We start from the raw sequence: 21,091 nt of genomic DNA on the forward strand, positions 1-21,091 counted from the left end.
GTGCCAGGTGGGATTTGTGAATGGTAAAGCGGAAGCAAGGAAGAACCGTTCTGTAGTGTGCCGTCATTACTGAGGCAAGGCACAACCTGTTCACATGAAAGGGCTGAATTAGCTCCTCAGCCAATCTTCCTCTTCTATTTTTAAACCTCAGAGAAACATTTGCTAAACACTGCATGAGTCATGGTGGCTCAGATGTAACATGCCCAGTGTAATCACCTTATTACAGATCACAGACCCTGCAAGATTACTTTTTTCTTTTCTTTTTTTTCTTGAAGTCCTTGTTCAGCCACAAAATGCAGGATGCTCTTTCAAATTTATAAGCAGTAAATAAACATTTCCTTTTGATGTATAGTATGTTGTTGCCAAATGAAAGTGCTTGAGGTCTGATGCGGTGTATCCGTCATTTTAGTTTCAGCTTCGATTCTTATCGATAGGCCACTTAGTTTGCACGCTGCATTGGTTAACATGTCAATGGCTTGTTATTTAGGCAACAAACACGGTGTCCAAATAATCAGTAACAAATCCTTCTATAGGCTGTTTAACCCCTTAAGGCAGGGGTCAGCAACCCTGATCTTGGAGAGCCACGGGGTGTGCTAGCTTTTGTTGTTACTCAGCACTTAATTGATCAATTAAAGCAGTCAATTACTCAGTTAACTGGCCTCACCTGGTTTCTTGGGTATGAATCAGTTGCTGGTATTAAGGCGAAAACAAAAACCAGCACACCCTGCGGCTCTCCAGGACCAGGGTTGCCGACCCCTGCCTTAAGGGATCATCCCCTTTTCTTAACACAAACTTTAAAACGACGTACCCAAAATAAAATTGTTACTATTCCTGAACCCTTTTGACTACTTGCGTGGTCTCTGACCCCTGGTCTCTTCTGAAAGATAGAAAGTGAACTATTTATGGTTTGTTTATGCAGGCGAGAAATTGTGTTTCCCACTCCGGCCCAGGATGAAATGTTCTTCTTTTTCTTTTTTTTAATATATGCTGTCCTTACTGTCCTTCTGCAGGGCGAAGAAGCAGACGATGACGACATTTACAACGTCCTCTCTACTCTCAGGAGACTCACTGCGTTCCACAAGTATGTCCCAGAAGCCTTTCTTGGTTTATCTTGCCATTTCTGCATCTTCCTCCTGAATAGAATTGCTTTGACTTTGATGAGGTGAGAAAATGGACAACCCACGAGGGGCAGTAATGTGTGGTGCCGGGAAGCAGATTTTTGTTTTTGTTTTTGTTTGTTTGTTTTTTTTTTTGTTTTTTTTTCATCCATTAAAATTCTTAATTGGCTTGACACAAAACATTTTGCAGGAAGAGAATCCTATGCCCTACCACTCATACTGTGGAGTGTGCAGTTACCTTGCTTCCATTCAATTAAGTAACTTCCACTAAAATTAAATTAAAATTCTCATTTCTTTCCTATTAAACCTTGTCCTGGAGAGCAGTAGGGTCTGCTGGATTTCGCTGTTCCTCAGCTCTCAATTAAAGCAAATTATTGCATGGTTGACTCGCCTCTCCTCTTTTCTGAATTGGTTGCTGATTTTTTAAGGTGAAAACAAAAAGGCAAAGCTTGTTTGAGCAGTTTTAGGTCATCTCACCTGTCAATGTTACCTTTAAGGTGCAAGCTGTGATAATAGCTGAAGCTCAGACTGTTCTGCAGTTCATCAAACAGCCCTCCCTTACGTTTTCCAGTGCTCATGACCTCACAAGGTGGGACCTCTTTGGAAACTGCTACAGGCTGCTGAAGACCGGAATTGAACAAGGTTCCATGCCTGAGCAGGTACGATGCTGTGAAGCATTCAATACTCTCCAGGGTCTCCAAGTGCAGCACTTGATTGACGCTCCCACGTGATTTGTGCATTACGTCATTCATTTATGTGAATGTGAGACTACAGCGTGAAGATATCCTTAACGGACACTCGAAATCCACTATGAAAGATTTGGGCAAGCGAGAGTTGTATTTCTGTATGGTGTTCCTGGTTGCCCCTCTGTCTTCTGTCTTTACCTATCAATCTCCCTGACACCTTTTCTATCCACGTTTTTCCCCCAATGTTTCCTTTTTTTATTCTTTCCACTCTTTCCCTCTGTCCTTTCCAATCTCATCTACGTCTCTTCCCTCTCATCTCCCTGGCACTTTCTCTATCCACGTTTCTCCCCCCCCCCCCACCCTCCATCTACAGATTGCAGTCCAGGCTCTTCAGTGCTCTCATTATGCCATCCTGTGGCAGCTGGTGAAGATCACGGAGGGTTCTCCGTCTAAGGTACGCGGCGCGGGTCCGTACGGCTCTTCTGTTTCAGAGCCACAGAGCAGGGTAGCAATGCCCCACGTTTTTACATCGACCAGAGTTCCCACGGTCTTTGAGCATTTTTAAAATATACTTTCATCGTGGGTCACGAAAAATGAACGGCCTCCATTTTTGTCACTCACAATGTACGTGCTAACAATGCTAACAAATAATACCGCTCACTGGCTTGTACATGAATTTTTCCACAAAAAGTCATCTCTATATTTTCAGAGTGAGAAAGTCTCAAAATGTATATCCAGCAATGTCGCCCTCAAGCTAAACCTAAACGTAGATTCTTACACCAAAACGAATTATGAATCGTACATTTGTTCTCTAAACATACTGTAACTGAAATGTCCTGTAAAAATGGATGTCATTTGAGTGGAACCCTGTCTGACGCTCACATTGCCTTGTTGCAGGATGACCTTATTGCACTAAGGAGGGTTGTCAAGTCTTTCCTGGCCGTGTGTCAGCAGTGCCTGTCCAATGTCAACACCCCTGTAAAGGAGCAGGTGAGCTGGCCTTCTCACCCCTGTCATCCTCTCATAAGACACTGGAATAATGTTGGAGGAGAAACAGCTTAGAGAAAATGGTGGGCCTGTATGTAAGGGAAGGGCCCAGATCTTTAAGAACAGACAATGTATTCTCAAGAGCCTTCTTCAGAGATTACTTAAGAAATCATTATATTTATCCATCCCTGAACTTTTTCCAGGATAAACGTTATTGTTGAATTGAGAATTATTTGTAGTCACACATACAATGAATACCAGGACAGTGGGGGGTGGTTTTGGAAATCAAATTTTCCATAGCTTGAGCCAATAAGGATTCTTTCCCAGTGGGTTTTCAGTGGTAGCTTTGAGATGGTGTTGTTTGTGTAACTGTGAGTATGTGGGGACAGCACTGAAAGTATATCCCCTCCCCAGGCTTTCATGCTGCTCTGCGACCTCCTGATGATCTTCAGCCACCAGCTGACCTCGGGGGGCCGCGAGGGCCTGCAGCCGCTGGTCTTCAACCCCGACGGGCAGCTGCAGAACGAGCTGCTCACCTTCGTCCTCGACCACGTCTTCATCGACCAGGACGAGGAGAACCAGAGCATAGGTGAGCCCGGCGGGCGGACCGCATGGGGCGATGTCTCCGGATGCTGAAGGCACAAAAGTTCTTTCTTTAGACTGAATGTTCCAAGCCAGAGGCAACCGTTATCCTGTTTCTGACGTGTCTCTTATTTTCAGGTGCTTGTGTTATTGTGCAATTTGCATAAAGGTTTGCCTGGTAAAATAAAAATGTGCCGAGTAAATAGAGGACTTTAATTGTACAGATTTAATAACATGGTTGCCTAGCTAGTACCATATGGTTATACCCTACCTCTGTAACCTTTCACATGGTTCACTACTCCTGAGCTGGTATAGTCTATGGTTTCCATGGCACTCTTCAGAGAACCCTTTTTCCCTGACCGCAGAGGGCGACGAGGAGGACGAGGCGAATAAGATCGAGGCCTTGCACAAGAGGAGGAACCTGCTGGCGGCCTTCAGCAAGCTCATCATCTACGACATTGTGGACATGCCTGCTGCTGCAGACATCTTCAAGCACTACATGAAGGTGAGAAAGCAACGCCGACCTCGATGCCCAGAATAGACGTATAACAATGCACTGTGTACCGTAACGACATCTGAATACTGAAATCTGGATTTTTTTAATGTAATGAATAATCATTACTACGTAATCAATTGTAATTATACTTGGTTATCAACCAGCAGCACGTTTTGAAGGTGATCCAGGTATGTCCCAGATCTTTGTTCAGCTGGCAGAATGAGGCGGGAGTGTAAAAGTTTGTTCTTTGGCTTGGATCACACTCGATTGAAATTGGCTCACAGCTGCACTATATTTTTACTGCATGAACATGGCAAAATGCCTCATCTCAATTTAGGCATTTTACCATGTATTTATAGCGCTGTCTGCCAGACAGAATTGAGCCATACAAGCCATAGTTGGATACCCAATATTATTTCACCTTGGGCCATGTCACCGCCCCAGATGTGCTGTATATATTTCATATATCATGTTATTTTTATATCGGTATTGGCCTACTGTAAAGTTGGCCTATTGTCGTGTTTGGATGTATGAATGAAATGATCAATCAGCATCACAGTGCTTGCCGAAGTTTGAAACCTTTTCTTGTGGGGCGGCCTGTAGCGTAATGGTTAAGGTAAATGACTGGGACACGCAAGGTCGGTGGTTCTAATCCCGGTGTAGCCACAATAAGATCCGCACAGCCATTGGGCCCTTGAGCAAGGCCCTTAACCCTGCATTGCTCCAGGGGAGGATTGTCTCCTGCTTAGTTTAATCAACTGTACGTCGCTCTGGATAAGAGTGTCTGCCAAATGCCAATAATGTAATGTAATGTAATGTTTTCTCTGTTGCACCTGTTTGTAGTACTACAATGACTATGGTGACATCATCAAAGAGACCCTGAGCAAGACGAGACAGACAGACAAGATCCAGTGTGCCAAGACCCTCATTCTGAGTCTGCAGCAGGTATGCTTCTGCTCATCGAAGAGGCGACGGGGTGAGCAATAATTTGCAAAAGAAAGTGTAAAGATAACGTATTCCTATTCCGTCAAATTTCTCCAGCTATTCAACGAGCTTCTGCAGGACCAGGGGCCCAACCTGGACCGCACCTCGTCCCATGTCAGCGGCATCAAGGAGCTGGCCCGCCGCTTCGCCCTCACGTTCGGCCTGGACCAGATCAAAACCCGCGAGGCTGTGGCCACGCTGCACAAGTGAGCACCTGAGCGTCAGGGACATTCGGCAGTGAAAGTGACGCGTGGCTGTCGCTAACGTGGCGTGGCTGTCGCTAACGTAGCGCATGCACTCTTAATCTTAGCACAGTGGTCACTAGTATAACATGGAGCTTAATGGGGAGGTGGTCATGGGTTATATCTTACGCATGTTTTTTTTTTTTTTGCCTCCCCAAGGGATGGAATCGAATTTGCCTTCAAGTATCAGAACCCTAAAGGGGTGGAGTTTCCCCCTCCAAATCTGGCCTTCCTGGAAGTTCTGAGCGAGTTCTCCTCCAAGTTGCTCCGTCAGGATAAAAAGACTGTGTAAGTACCTGTCCAGCGCGTTCCCCAAGTGTGCGTATGCTTGGGGTGACCTGCTTTCCGTTGTGCTCTGCTGCCACCTGAAGGTAACGAGCTGTGTGTGTCTGCCTGTTCTGCTGACACCACAACCTCTCATACCTTGAAGTGCCAGGCTCTGACCTTCCGTTAGTCTTGAAGGTCTTGTGGCGACCCCACAGTGTTTGGACCCACTTACATTTCTGCATGTATGAGTGTAGTAGACTGTTAGGGCATTGGGCTTGCAATGCCAATGCCAAGGCTGAAGGCTTGGAGCACTGCTGTTGTAGCCTTGAGAAAGGCACTTGACCTGAATCGCAGCTGTATAAATGGACTGTATGTAGAAAGAGTGCAAATGAGTTCACCCTGTATAAGAGTTTTATAAATGTGTTTCTGCATTAACCCCGCAGTCACTCGTACCTGGAGAAGTTCATGACGGAGCAGATGATGGAGCGGAGGGAGGACGTGTGGCTGCCGCTCATCTCCTACAGGAACTCGCTGCTGACGGGCGGAGACGAGGACCGGCTGTCCGTCACCAGCGGCAGCAGCAGCAGCAAGGCCGGCTCCATCCGCAGCAAGAAGGGCCGGCCCCCGCTGCACAAGAAAAGGATAGAGGGTGAGGGCGATAACAAGCCACTCAACACTTTATCGCATGGGGAATTCCACTGCAAAACTCAATTAACAGATAATGGTGTAGCTGATTACTTCTGTGTGTGGCTGGCCAAATCAGTCTCTATGTAGATATCTATAGTTGAAGTACATATTTTGGAAGAAGCACACATCTACCTTTCTTCATTTTTGAAGCCTCGAAGACAGTCAGCTTCTCACCCCGCCTTCGAGTTTAGCTACTATAAAAAAGATAAGAATTATGAACAACTCTTCACTTTTTTTTTTTTTAGTAAGAAATGATCTTAAGTAGAATGAGGATTACTCTGTATTATCAGTAGAGACTAGAGTGCCTCAGCCTAACCCGTAGTATTAAATTGGATTAAGACTGGCATGTTTTGATATTAGTGGAATGAAACCGCTTCATTTATTTACATGGACATTTTGCATCAATAAGTGGGATGCTTAAAAGTCTGTGAGAAGCAACACGGCGGGGGGTTGGGGGTTGGGACTGTCTGAAGCCTGTTCTGACGCTATGTGTGGTCCTGCAGAGGAGAGTGTGGAGGGGTCCTGGCTGATGAGGAACGACACCCTGCCGACGCCCCAGCTCACCTCCACCGTCCTGAGGGAGAACCCCCGGCAGGCAGCCGAACACATCCCCGACCAGGACTCCGAGCCGGGCTCCGAGTCCGACTACGTCCACAAGTAAGGGCCCCCCAGTTCCGGTGTCGGTCAACGATCTGCTCGCCTATCTATCTGCCATGGGGTCCTTGCATATTTCTGTCGCCTTATGACGTATAATTAAGTGTTGCATTTTGATTGCTGTAGAACTTATAAGGCACACATTCAGAACTTAGCTTTCCTACCGTTGCCTAAAAGAAAATATAATTTTGTCTGATTGCTAGTCTCAGGTAAGGTCTTAGCAGTGTTCTGGAGAGCTACAGGGTCTGCTGGTTTTTGTTTTCACATTAAAATCCAGGTGAGGTGAGTTATCTGTAATTAACTGCTCTATTTGATTAATTAAGTGCAGAGTGACAATGAAAACCGGCAGACCCTGTAGCTCTCCAGGACCAGGGTTGAAGACCTCTGGGTTGGTTCATGTTTTTGGTCATGCTCCTATGTGAATATTCATAAGATGTAACAAATTGTAGCTTTCCACAGCTCAAACAGAACAGAGTACAGGCAGTCCAGTCTGCATTAAGAATAGGGAGTTTGCGTTTGGTGAGCCTGTAGTCTGTGCCCATAAGCCCAGAGAGAGCATGCAATGTGGACTGAGATGCTGTGCTTCTTCTTGCAGCCCCCAGATGCAGATGTCCTGGCTCGGGCAGCAGAAGCTGGACGAAGTGAACCGGAAGGACCGGACGGGGATGAACTACATGAAGGCGCGGAGTGGAGGGGTGCGGCAGACCGTGTAAGCAAAGGCCAGGGCCCCGTTTCACAGCCTCGGCTCTCCAAAGCAGTTCACCAACCGCAAGCGCTTATAAACCAGAGGAAGGACTGGTCCTCTGCAGTGATTTAATGTGTACTTGGCACACAATTGAAATTAGCAGAGAAAAGAATGAGACCATTGTGAAGAGGGGATGAAAGAGGGGATAAAGGCATATAGCAAAAGAGAGAAGAGCGTAAAGGCCATGAGGTGTTCTATAGCAGGAGGAGAGGGTAAAAGCTATGGGGTGGTATATAGCAGGAGGAGAGGGTAAACGCTATGGGGTGGTATATAGCAGGAGGAGAGGGTAAAAGCTATGGGGTCGTATATAGCAGGAGGAGAGGGTAAACGCTATGGGGTGGTATATAGCAGGAGGAGAGGGTAAACGCTATGGGGTGGTATATAGCAGAATGAGAGCGTAAACGCTATGGGGTGGTATATAGCAGGAGGAGAGGGTAAATGCTAAGGGGTGGTATATAGCAGAAGGAGAGGGTAAATGCTATGGGGTGGTATATAGCAGAATGAGAGGGTAAACGCTATGGGGTGGTATATAGCAGAAGGAGAGGGTAAACGCTATGGGGTGGTATATAGCAGAATGAGAGGGTAAATGCTATGGGGTGGTATATAGCAGAATGAGAGGGTAAACGCTATGGGGTGGTATATAGCAGAAGGAGAGGGAAAACGCTATGGGGTGGTATATAGCAGGAGGAGAGGGTAAATGCTAAGGGGTGGTATATAGCAGAAGGAGAGGGTAAACGCTATGGGGTGGTATATAGCAGAATGAGAGGGTAAATGCTATGGGGTGGTATATAGTAGAATGAGAGGATAAACGCTATGGGGTGGTATATAGCAGAAGGAGAGAGAAAACGCTATGGGGTGTTATATAGCAAGAGGAGAGGGTAAATGCTATGGGGTGGTATATAGCAGAAGGAGAGGGAAAACGCTATGGGGTGTTATATAGCAGGAGGAGAGGGTAAACAGGAGAGCTGTAGGAATGTGTATAACACAGGGAGAGGGGTGTAGAGGGATACCGTATGAAAGGGATCATTTTCATTGCAGCCGGGGTCTGATGGAGGATGACGCAGAGCCCATCTTTGAGGATGTAATGATGTCATCCCGTGGGCAACTGGAGGACATGAACGAGGAGTTTGAGGATACCATGGTGATCGATCTGGTGAGCATCGCCCTTTAGTTGGCAGGCAGGATATTACAAATTTTACAGTTTCAGTTCATTAAAAAAATTTATAAATAAACTTCAATCACTTCAAATTGATTGCCATGCCAATAGAGAGGGGCAGTTTCAGAAATTATGGTTTTCAGAAAACTCCTCTGTTCCATCCTGATGGGACAACAAAGAGACAGGTTTAAGAATATTTGAGAAGATTTCCTTTTATAAGGAAAAATTGAGAGCATGTCAGAAACAATGAAATATACAACCATGAGCCAAAGCATTATGACCACTCGCCAATGAAGCGAATAATGTTGATCATCTAATAACAACGGCTCATGTCAAGGTCTGGGATACATTAGACGGTAAGCAAACTTGGCTCTTGTCGTCAACATGTTGGATGCAGGAGAAATGGGTAGACATAAAGACCTGAGTGACTTTGACAAGGACCGAATTGTTATGGCCAGATCACTGGCTAGGAGCATCTCTGAAATGGCAAGGCTTGTGAGCAGTGACTCCTACTGTCAGTTCCTACTGACAGTGGTCCATGAAGGGACAAACCACAAACAGGCGACAGGGTGTTGGATGAACAAGGCTCATCGATTCTTGATGGCGACAAAGGCTATCCCGTCTGGTCAGAATGGACAGAAGGGCTACTGTGGCACAAGTCGCAGAACGTTTAAGTTTTAAAGAAGGCTATAGGAGGAATGTGTTACAACACACATTGCTGTCAGATGCTAACCCCTGCCCACCACCTACAATGGGCACATGTAGCAGGGTTAGCTCAGATAGTTCGCTAGTAAGCATGGTGAAGTACAGTGAAAGCGAAAGGCTCGTAGCAGGTTACCACGACAACGCTCCCTGATGACATAACCTTCAAATTCAAAAGAACGTACAGACAGGGCTTGAAGGATCTGCTGCTAACATCTTCGTGCCAGACACCACAGGGCACCTTCAGAGGTCTTGTCGAGTTCATGTCTCGGCAGGTCAGGGCTGTTTTGGCACGTGGAGGACCAACAGCATATTAGGCAGGTGGTCATAATGTTTTGTATCGTTGGTGTAAATACAGCCATTCATAATGTTCCATTTGATTTTGACTGTCCTCCAGCCTCCATCCAGGAACAGACGAGAGAGAGCAGAACTGAGACCAGACTTCTTCGACTCGGCGGCCATGATAGAGGATGAATCGGTGAGTATGATGTTGCCAGAGAAACGCCGCTGAACTCTTCACTATTGGTGTCCGGAAGCAAGAGTTAAAAGGAATACTTTGGCATTTTGAAAACTGGGTCTTAAGATAATTTAGGTAGTTACCATGCAAGCAAGCGATAAATGGTGCTGTATTAAGAGAAAATTGTGTTTTTCTTCCACCCTTTGGAGAACGCTATACATTGTAGTTAATGTAAAATTTTTTAGTAAGCAATGGTTTTCTGTCTCTACAGGGATTCACCATGCCCATGTTCTGAGAAGATGCAAAGTAGGGGGGGAATGTTGGCTGAAAGAAGACAAAAAAAGGATTATGTTCGGAGCAATGGGGCCTTCTAACTGTGATTGCTTGAGAAATGTATTAGGGGAGGGGGGTGGACTTTTTGAACAAGAAAAGATTCATGAAAAACCTGTCAGTCTTATCGCTCCAGTCGAGGATAAAGAGGATTGTCGTTGCCCTTTCGATGAGCCCGGTGGCTTCACGTCTCCGTGGCTTAAGTTTGCCCATCTTTCCCCCCTCAAGCAAACAATACTGGTGCCACCCGCCCAATAAACTCCCTCAAGGATCAGTTTTAAACTTTACATTTCTAATTACAAAAAAAAGTTGTATGTTTAAAAAAAAAAAAAAAAAAAATTAACCAAGAAAAAAAAAAAAAAAGGATTAAGATTCATGCCTGTTAGAATTGCAGCAGTACTCCATGTATGGATTCGCACTTGATTTGGTTAACATTGTGGTACACTTTATTCTCTGAGGAAGTCAGGTACCAGGTGCCACTACCCCCCTAGTTTGAAGGTGTACATTTATTTGTGATGTCCTCCACCACTGACTAGGCCACTGTACAGGTCATTAGTTCAGTGTTGTGTCTGGTCTGGTCAAAAGGCAGTTTTGTTTTTGGGTATTTGGGGTTATTTTTTGTTTATTTGTCTCCTTGTTTATTACACATGCAAAAATATCAGTGTGATGTACATCGTACATAGAAACACTCATTTTAACCACGCACACTGGCCCCCTCACGACTACGAAAACAGAAAAGGTCATTTTGTGGTGGTAAGCGATTAAAACACGGGTGTATTGTGGTTTGTGGCAAGTTGCTTTCTCTTGCCATACTTGCCTCCAATGGCTGTGTCTGTGTGAAAGGGCACTAAGGCCCTGATTCTCAACAAATTTCTGAAACCGATTTAAATTTTATCTTTACACGTCCATAACGGTAAACTGTCTAAGTCTCATTTTAGTCTAGGTCCGAAACCGTATTACTGTGTACAGCTCAAATTTAGGTCTCGAGTGTTTTCCGGTCAGCAACGCAAATAATGTAACCAGGAGTTTTTAAACAAATTAATAGTTTAAAAGAAAAAAAAGAAAAAAAAAAACATATTTTGAATTTTAGTAGTTTAGTATGAAGTTTTGAATCAAGTGAGGTTTTTGTTCAAATGTTTGTACAGTTCTATTTCGACAGATCTGTTGCCAAATTGTGGACAGTGCGCTTTACCCTACCACCAGCTCCAATCACGACAGAAAATGTTGGGAAGCCAGGATTGAGCGACGGCGGTCACTAGCTGGATTTAAAGTGGTGGAATTATCATGTCACCTGTGTAGTTCTGTGGGCATAATAGAAGCAGCATGGTAGAGTCCAGCCACAGCAAACCTTGTGCTTCAGTCATCATGTTGTCAAAAAACAAGTTATATCGTAGACTGCACAACAACCGTTTCATATCTTAGGTACTTTTCATGTGGGTGGGTCTAAAATTCGGTTCCAATGCGATAGCTTTTATATTCCCAGTGTCTCCTTGATTGGTTTTGTTAGTAATCCTGTAAATTGTACATTTTCAATATTAAGACGTTTTTTTTTCTTTTGTACAACCTAATGCGGATGTATCCCCTTCCCTTTAATAAACTGTTCTAAATCTTTTTTCTGTGAACATAAATTTGTTTTGATTTTTTAATTAAATAAAATCTGTAATCTTGATGTGTTGGTTAAATCGCTTATGTCATTTAATAATTGCAGTGTGACATTATCCTACTTCAATGGTAACTGGCATCAGTATTATTTTTTTTCTCTTGCTCAAAATAGGGCTTAGGTGGCAACTTTGCATGACAGTGATTGCAGTTGTTCCTGCTTCACTGCCAGTCAAGTCAATGTGTTGGCTTCCTATACTTAGCATGGCTATATTTAGAAGTTATGTAAAATCATCGAGACACCTCCACAATGCATTGAGATGTAGGGTATAAGAAATGAAAAGCATGGAAAAAAATCAATTTAAATTCTGAACTGTTTGTTGAAGGGTTACATATTGTATTTGCCAGGGGGATATAGCCTGTATGGATTAACACATTGTAAGCGGTGTCTTGAAATGCATTTCTGTCACACAAAACGTAGGGTACAATTACAATATTAACCTTTCAATTTAATGGCCTCCACAAATGCCACCTTAATTTAATATACTCCCAGTGTTCACAAAACTGCTTTCCAGCACATTTGACAAATTACCTTTAATGATTTAAATATAGCTTATAGACTAGACATGTTTGCTTATCTTGTAAACTATTCTGCCTATTAATATCTTACCTTTGAGCAGATGTGTCCATCGCTAACGCTAGCCTATTGACGTTATGTTGTGTGGTCCCCACGTTTCATCCAACTTTTCCAAATAAGTTTATTTGGCTTGAAGGATAGAATATGAACACCTCCCTTCATGTTCAGGATAGTGTGTCTGTTTTACAGTTCCCCAACATATTTTAACCACCATTGGTGGGCTGCAGCGTCAATCATAAATTTGGCCACGGATTCATTCAGCTGACATTAACGTGTCTATAGTCGCATGTAAAAAAGAAAAAGAAAAATTCTGTGTAATTTCACTTAGGCAGACCATATAAGGCATTTAAACCATTTCAACCATTCCATACAAGCAGCATCAGTACTTGGTTTGAAATCTATTCCACAAAGCAGCATGCATTCTCAAAGCCGTGGATTTAATGTGGACTACAGCAATCTCCTGAATCAATGCTAGCAGTGTTTGCAAGAGGGGCCAAACCAGCGATTCTCTAGGTTTCCCAAAGAAAAATTCTATGCTGGTTAGAAGATCATTCCAGATCATAAGCTCAATGTCAAACATTTTTATTTTGAGCTTTTAAAAATATTACAGTAGGGAAGTGCACCGAGAGCACTCGTGAAACGCCATTACGAAAACCGTTTTAGAGAGGGATGTTGGCATGTTTTTTCCACGGGTTTGTCTGCTTCTTGCTGGAAAGGACTTCAAGGTCCCGGCAGATCCTCTTCCGTGTTGTGGAAGGCTGGATGATGTCGTCCACAAACCCTGGTGGTAAGAGAACGGAGTTTAGGTATTGCACTAGGCAACTTCTGCACTGCTCACTGGAGTAGCCTCTGAGTTGTTACCTCGCACTGCCGCAGGGAAGGGGTTGGCAAACTTCTCAACGTACTCTGCCTCAGCCTCGGCCTGGTTCTCCTTCCCTCTGAAGATGATCTGGACTGCGCCCTGGGCAGGGTATGGGGAGACCATCTCAAATAGCTACAGTAGCCTAAATAAATGCATCAGTCCACTACATCCAAAGAAACTTCACAGAAGCAATTGCTGCTGGCAGTCCAAACTGAACCTGAAGAATCTCTTTTAGTTCACTTTGAGGCTTTTTAATCTATTAAAAGGATTGACACTCAAATCTTCCCCAAGTCTCCTTTTACTAAGCTTGAAGACATTGAGCATCTTAAATCTTTCCTCAGAACATAGTTTTTTTTATATCTGGAGTCAATCTGGTTGCCCTTCTTTGAACCTACCAACACCTCTACATCTTGTAGTTATTTCATGAAGAAATTAACTATGTTGCCATCCATGGTTACCTTGGCGCCCATCACAGCGACCTCGGCTGAGGGCCATGCGTAGTTGACGTCTCCTCGGAGGTGCTTGGAGCTCATCACGTCATACGCGCCTCCATACGCCTTGAAAACATTTGAAGGCCAAAACATTTACCACTGGTGGAGGATCTCCACTTCAGTAAACAATCTATTTTGCAATAACACCTGCAGCAGGCTGTAAATGCAGTGGCTATTAGACAAAGCAATTTAGTACAATATCAATATTTTAAAATATCAGCAATCACATTATTACCAAGGAATCTTAGGCCAGATAAGGTTTTTTTGTTCACTCATTTCCACAGTTAAATGTGGAAATCTAGAATGTTCTTCAATGCACTTCCATTTTGCCAAGGATCCTGATCCAGACAAAAAAAACTACCACTCTGGATAAAATTGAGAGACCACATCACATTTTCAGTTGCACGGTGTATGGGCTTGTAAAATCTAACTTTAGATATTCAAAGTACACGCGTGCATCCAGTTGGAAACTTCTTTCATGAACTATTGACCATACTTGATTTGAATTCCAAACAAAATGATTCTCATTAAGAACATACATTTGCAGAAAAGTCAAAATAAAAATTATGTTGCAATACATTGAATAATACAAACTAACGTTTATACCCATAAATAATAAAAAATAACAATGTCTCTTTTAGGAATGGTTCAACAATGACTATTTTTCTATCTCATTCTCCACTAAAAATAAATTCACATTGGTCTCAATTTTTAAAGAGCTGTATCGAAGTCATCCAGTTGGAAACTTGGCTGGTGCTGCTTCATAATTGGGTGAAACCTCCTGAGATTTCCATGTGGCTGCAGCGTACCTTTCTGGTGATGATGGTGATTTTGGGAACAGTGGCCTCGGCAAAAGCGAACAGCAGCTTGGCGCCGTGTCTGATGATGCCGCCGTATTCCTGAGCGGTCCCTGCGGAACCAGAAGGCCGTTTAAAGGCAGTGCAATGCAGGGCTCTTCAGTTCTTCAGTTCTGGGCCCACTGCTTTGCATTCCATCTAGAGCTGTGTATTTGTTCTACATTTTCCAGTGGCATTTATTATTATTATTAGTGCTGTGCTTTACATTAAGATATGTCTTCACTAATACTGCTGTACAACAGAAAGTCCCCCACTAAGAATGATGCAATTATCTATATTACTGGAATGGGCCAGTAACATAACATAATGATGAGAACAGGCCATTCAGTCCAGCAATGCTAGCCTGTTCCTACCACTAAACTACCTAATGCTAAGTTTACCTAAAAGCTAGATGGTAAGACTGTACCGAGTTCGGTCTTGAAAACCCCAGCGGTTCTGCCGCCACTACATGTCCTGGCAAGCTATTCCACACAGTGAACAGTAAAAATAATACTTCTTAATGTCTGCTAAATTGATCCTCTGCCAATTTACATTTATGCCCCCAAATTCTGCTAACTGAACCTGAAGAATCTCTAGTAGTTTGCTTTGTTAATCCCTTTAATTTAAAGGCCTGCCCCCAAAACATTGGAAAATTTTCTTGAAGCATTGAAAAGTTATCTTTTGTGCCAGAATCCAATAGTTGGAATGGAAAATGTCAATTTTATTGCTACAATCTTTAAACTGCAAGAGAAGTGATTTATACTCAAATTTAGTCCAGACCAGTGTGACTGCCCTCTTCTCGGCACAAAAACACAACCCAGGATAGTTTCTCCTGACAAACTTACCGGGCAGAAATCCGGGAACGTCTACAAAAGTGATGATGGGAATGTTGAAGGCGTCGCAGAAGCGCACAAAGCGAGCCCCTTTCACCGAGGAATTAATGTCCAGGCAGCCTGTGAGCCAGAGGAGAAAGCCAAACACAACATGTCAGCATATAAACAACAGGGCTTGCGTGTCTGCGCCAGACCAAAATAGCACTGCGCCTTCCCTCTGCGCTCACCCGATGCCACTTTGGGCTGGTTTCCCACAATCCCCACAGTGCGCCCGTTCATCCTCGAGAAGCCCACCACAATGTTTTTGGCGTAGTTTGGCATTATTTCAAAAAATTCCCGCTCATCTGCAATCTGGGATGAAAAAACAGGAAGGCACTGTAATCAAAGATTAACTCTACATCACAACATAAAATTTATCAAAAATATATCATCAAATATATTCACTTTATATCTAAATAACTTTATACATGTTAGTATGAGACAGGCCACAACTTACTCCTTGAATAATGTCCAACATGTCATAGGCTTTAGTAGTTTCCAATGGGACGACAGTGTCCAGACCAGGTATCAGCCGGTCACTGCAATGTTCAACACCTGATTTAAGCTTTCTAAAATAAACGCCTTGCTTTTTAAAACTGTCATTCCATAATTGGACCACAAGGTGTCAGTCAAGTCATATTTTCTAAATATAGTTTGCTTTCAAAGTCTAATCATGCAGTGAACAAGTTCTATGACTTGGATGTGGACTATTAATAACAGCCCACCTAAATTAAACAAGAAAAAAAAAAGATGGATGGATAAAGGTTCATTTTTCAGCCCCACAGAACACATAAAGAGATAGCACTGTAAAGACAAACAACAATGAGGCTGAAGTGTCACTAGAGGGCATAGTTTTACCATACAACTTTTCCATCCCATGGATTTCAACAAAACTAATTAATTCAATTCACCTGGGGTCATGACACTCAATAACAGGGGCTGGGTCCTTATTACTGAGAGGGAGGAAGTTGAAAAATTCTCTGAGGTTTAACAGGGCATCGATGTCGTTCTCAAATGCTCTGTGTGCAACACCTGAAGGAATGAAATTAAACATTGCTGACAATCATAACCATTATCATCAGTGAAACAAAAGAAATGGCAACAGTGGGACACCCAATTACTTCAATTCCAGCCCGCCCTTGCATAACTGCCACCCATTAACAAGGCCCTCAGTACTTTCCAATAACTTGAATTTAGGGTTAATATGATATAATATTCTACTTGTTTTGGGCTATGTGCTGAAAGACGTTTTGAAACATATATTATGGCCACTCAGTTTCCCATGACCTTAATTATCCAAAGAAAATGAGCAGAACTGACAGAATGCCACACAAGAACCCCAATGCCAGTAGCAGCCACTCATACAGTTCAGAAGCGTCCAAGGTCATTAAGAGAGCCCAAACAGGAAGCACTGTCCTCTTAATTAAACAGTGCTTTCATTTGAGGGTCCTGAACATGAAGCCATTGCTTGAATCCAATTAAGTTCAGCGCATTATAAAACTGTCATATCACTGTGCGCTCCAAAGGCTGAATGCAGCCTGTGTGCATGTCCACACTGGCGAAACCCCTTTGAAAGGATTTGCATAATCCCTGCAGGGAAAATCAGTTATGGCAGCCATTAGATGACAAAAGCTTCATTAAAAGGGCTGTGGGATCCAGTGTCTGCTGTGGGAACCACAGAGAGCTGTGCTCTGAGCACTGGCGCTACAGTTTGCGTCTTGTTAGGAGTGTTGCACACCAGATACTGCGGTGTGGGTCTTAGCCCCTCCCAGCTCCTCCTGGGTCACGTCCTCATTGGTGACCGACTTGACCACGTCCGGTCCAGTGATGAAGAGGTATGAAGTGTCCTGTCAATATGAAAAATTGAGTAAATTCACAACCCAATGCAGTTGTGAAATATGCTGGCACAGGGATGTATACACTTGTGCTGTTCCACGTTTTACTAGAAGCATTGTGTTTGTGTATGACAGGGGTGTACAGCAAGGTCTGATCTGCTTCAGGATTTTGTGCCAACTCCTGCTCTTAATTATTTAATTAGCTAAATAATGTCTTGAGCAGACATTTGTATATGGAGCAGCTACAGCTGCAGACTGCCAGTGTACCTTAAAGATTGCACTGTGCTCAAGTACAGGAGTGAACCGACAATTTATAGAGCGGTCAGAAAAATGAATTAAAGTAATTGGTTGAAACAAAAACAGCACAACAGGAACAGCGTTGTGCACCCCTGGTGTATGGAGTGGAAACCCTGCCCCACACGATGTGTAATGTCACTTCCTGCTCGCAGCCATAGGACAGCTTGTGGATGACGCTTTACATGCAATCAACAGACTGATTTCCACCTGTCTGTCACACTTGTAGTTAGGCCTGCTATGGCTCAAATTTATATACAGCAGGAACAACTTTCCTCTCTTAGCGGTTTAGCGCACACTAGCAACAAATTTCTTCCATGTCTCTCACCTTGACCATGAACGTGAAATCTGTTAAGGCAGGCGAGTAGACGGCCCCTCCAGCACAAGGTCCCATAATGAGGGAGATCTGTGGGACGACCCCTGAGGACAACACGTTCCTCTGAGCACAGGGAAAGAGGGAGAAAACTCAGATAACAGGGATCATCAGGGGCCACTTCTACCACACTATGTGGCCACACGGCCCCTTGAATGCATTGGTTTCCATTACCAGGAAAATGTCTGCATATCCTGCCAGGGACTCCACGCCTTCCTGGATGCGGGCTCCACCAGAGTCATTGAGACCAATTACTGGAGCTCCCACAAGCATTGCCTGGTCCATGACCTGAGAGAGACAAAATGGAGGCTGAAACTTCCACAACTAGCTTGCTTGTTCAATTCAAACACGATTGCAGGTTTGTTCCAGACCTTGGTAAAATACGTCATCGTTTTGGACTCAAATACAATCCTACACTTGCCTGAGCTTGTCTGGTGAATTGGAAACTATGAAATAGCCTTAAAGAGTACAAACCCCCAACTTCTGGTCCTCGTGGTTGCTCAGTTGCACCGGGTAAGATCAATCAAGCAGAGCAAAGTATTTGAATCCAAAGCAATAACATATTTGACCCAGGTCTGATTGGTTAGTTCTGTCAAAGACTGAAAATTCTTCACCTTGCAGATCTTCTGTGCATGAGCTCCAGAAAGACTCCCTCCAAAGACTGTGAAATCCTACAGAGGGAACAGAAATGAAGTGAGAGAGCTCAGAGCCGTATTAGCCGCTAGCCACACTGCCAATCTGCTGTCCCAGCATCTGCCTACCTGGCTGAAAACGTACACCAGCCTCCCATTGATCCGGCCTTGCCCTGTCACCACGCTGTCCCCAGGAAACTGCAAAAATAGTCACATTATGAAACCGAAGGAATACACTGTCACAGATTTCACACTGAATGCTGTACATTTTCTGGATGGTCAATCTAGATGGTCTATGAAGAAGAGAAACTGAAATGGTGCATTTTAATCATCTCACCTCACCTCTTCAGGCTGCACCTTCCCCTCCCTACCTCACTGCTATAATTAGCCCTGTAACCTATGTGTATGCTATAGGTCATAATTGCACTTGTATATAATTATTTTAGTATTCGAGGTATTCTAGCTGCCAACCATGGCATGCTACTTGGAAAGTTAATGTACTCTTCAATGGTTCAAGTTTTATTTATGTGATCACTCTAGGACTTGGAACTGTACTTTCCTCTAGGGTCTTCGACTAACTTGTCCCTTGTTCTGATTTGCACTTTATTGTACGTGGGTTACATTACATTACAGTCATTTAGCAGACGCTAAGAGCGTAATGACTGTAATGTAATGTAATCTTGTCATAAAAGACAGTGGCCATAGATGCATAACACAAAACTTCTAACTTTAATTACCAGAATGTGTCACTCAATGCTTTGGCCTTTGTGGTAGGATACAGGAACAGTGTGATTGAGTTCCTACACCTGTTGTGCAGTAGGGGCTTTTAATGGAGATGCTCCGCCAGACCTTACTCAAATTTAAAAAACTAAATAACTCCAGTCCTTTGGGTTGCAAATATGGTTTCAGTTTGCTCTCAATCAACAATTGTTTAACAGTCCATATCTGGAAAAATCTTCCTTCACCAGGCCTGTGTAGATGAAAGCAGCATGACAGAAACTTTGCCTAGTCACAATCAGTAATCACTTCAGATCACTGAAACTACAAAATAAGGGAGGATGGACACTACTTCGGGGCAGGAGTAGAGATTATGAAACTCAAATTGTGGAGCTCAAAACCTGGAGCACTGCCTTGAGCAAGGTTTTTAACCTGGGTTGCTTCAGTAAAACATCCAGCTAGAAATTGATTGTTTGTGTAAACCGCTGTGGACAAGAACATCTCCTAAAGGGCAAAATGCAATGTACTTCTGGTGACATCACATGTTTCCAGATCATGCGACTTGAAATCCTGTAGGACTCATTCTCCCAAGAGTTGGGCTTTCCATGTTCTGTTTAAACTGAAAACAGAGGAAATCTACATACCTATGCATGGAACCCACTGTCAAGAGTGTTAGTGGTACACCATTAAAGACCTAAATGACAGAGAATCTGGGCGAGAGGGAGAGAATACAATACCTTATTGCGATCCGCCTCCATCCCAAAATCTGAACACCGGTGTTCCACAAACATGTCATACTCTACAAAGGAGTCAGGGTCCAGCAATAGTTCAATCCTCTCTCTGGCAGTCAACTTCCCCTATTTAAAGAACACAGTAAATAATTGCATGAATAACATACAGCTAGCATAAATTCAAATTGGGTAGCTAGCTTACCTGCGGAAAAAACTACATTAGTTAGCAATAAATAATAATGAATTAAAAAAAAGGGTTTCTGAACGCTGAAGGCAGCCAACTCTCGTAGATGCCGCATAACATATGCTCCCAATAATGCGAACAAAAATGTCATAGGTATAAAACTTTATTCGCTGAAACTGAGTAGCAAGTTTCCACACTAACGTTACTTTTTCTATCATCCAGGTTAGTGACATAACTTAATATTCTTTAACACTCTTTACCCTTTTGTGCTGTGCATCTATTCTGTGCTGACCACCTCCAATAAGCGCCGCCTTCCGTTTCTGGGTTATGCGTTCCTCGACGGAGAGATGGCTGATACTATACCACCGTGCATATCGCTGCAGGTTCGGCTGTGGCACTGCAAATGCAGCTCCGTTAACAACTGGTACCAGGCTTTTGTAGGGTGTTCGGAGTTTGCACAGAAATCTGCTGTATTTCGCTACTGTAAAAGCTGCCATGGCTTTGTGACACTCCGTCGACAGCCTGGCAAAAATGGCTGATTGACTATACATTCATGACCAATCAACGATTTCGCTTAGTTCGCAAGACCAATCTAAAACAGCCTTTTTGTGGAGGGGCGGGAGTTCCTAGATATGGGGTTTTAATGACTGTGCGGACCAAGAAACTTGACTAACCTGTGGCTGCCTTCCCTTGCCTTTGAATGTCATTCGGCAAGAACTATAATTCCCAGAAACAGCAGCTTCGGAATATTTATTGGTTTTGCGTGAGTGGTCAATCCCAACAACACCCACAACACGCCCACATTTTAGAATATAGAATCTTTACCCATTAGTAATCAAATAAAACGTTAGCTAGCATAATTTTAGGTTGCTTTGGCGAATTCACATGTTTGTGGGTATAGTGCATATAGACTAATCTTGCAGTTATATTACGTT

General features: G+C 43.5%; 2 protein-coding genes across 2 annotated transcripts in view; one reads left to right on the forward strand and one right to left on the reverse strand.

The window, feature by feature from the left end:
- Positions 1-11,762, forward strand: part of LOC133128480 (cohesin subunit SA-1) — a 51,114-nt gene extending 39,352 nt beyond the window's left edge. Inside the window, exons 20-34 of the mRNA XM_061242051.1 lie at positions 1,011-1,081; positions 1,690-1,777; positions 2,178-2,258; positions 2,702-2,794; positions 3,206-3,380; positions 3,739-3,878; positions 4,713-4,814; positions 4,911-5,059; positions 5,255-5,383; positions 5,806-6,011; positions 6,553-6,706; positions 7,299-7,412; positions 8,487-8,601; positions 9,704-9,784; positions 10,035-11,762. Coding sequence (XP_061098035.1) covers positions 1,011-1,081; positions 1,690-1,777; positions 2,178-2,258; positions 2,702-2,794; positions 3,206-3,380; positions 3,739-3,878; positions 4,713-4,814; positions 4,911-5,059; positions 5,255-5,383; positions 5,806-6,011; positions 6,553-6,706; positions 7,299-7,412; positions 8,487-8,601; positions 9,704-9,784; positions 10,035-10,058 — 1,722 coding nt within the window. The 3' untranslated portion in view covers positions 10,059-11,762. The remainder of the gene's footprint in view (positions 1-1,010; positions 1,082-1,689; positions 1,778-2,177; positions 2,259-2,701; positions 2,795-3,205; positions 3,381-3,738; positions 3,879-4,712; positions 4,815-4,910; positions 5,060-5,254; positions 5,384-5,805; positions 6,012-6,552; positions 6,707-7,298; positions 7,413-8,486; positions 8,602-9,703; positions 9,785-10,034) is intronic.
- A 983-nt stretch (positions 11,763-12,745) lies between these two features.
- On the reverse strand, positions 12,746-20,749 carry pccb (propionyl-CoA carboxylase subunit beta). The gene is made up of 15 exons (XM_061242157.1): positions 20,417-20,749; positions 19,979-20,098; positions 18,654-18,722; positions 18,507-18,563; positions 18,067-18,180; positions 17,848-17,958; positions 17,129-17,237; positions 16,302-16,422; positions 15,848-15,929; positions 15,579-15,702; positions 15,364-15,471; positions 14,492-14,592; positions 13,650-13,748; positions 13,191-13,290; positions 12,746-13,110 (listed from the first exon to the last, which is right to left on the reverse strand). The coding sequence occupies exons 1-15, from the start codon at positions 20,705-20,707 to the stop codon at positions 12,989-12,991; spliced, it is 1,728 nt and encodes a 575-aa protein (XP_061098141.1). The 5' UTR covers positions 20,708-20,749; the 3' UTR covers positions 12,746-12,988.
- Between the last annotated feature and the right edge of the window lie 342 nt (positions 20,750-21,091).

The sequence above is a fragment of the Conger conger genome, chromosome 5, assembly GCF_963514075.1.
Source record: "Conger conger chromosome 5, fConCon1.1, whole genome shotgun sequence".
NCBI lineage: Eukaryota > Metazoa > Chordata > Actinopteri > Anguilliformes > Congridae > Conger > Conger conger.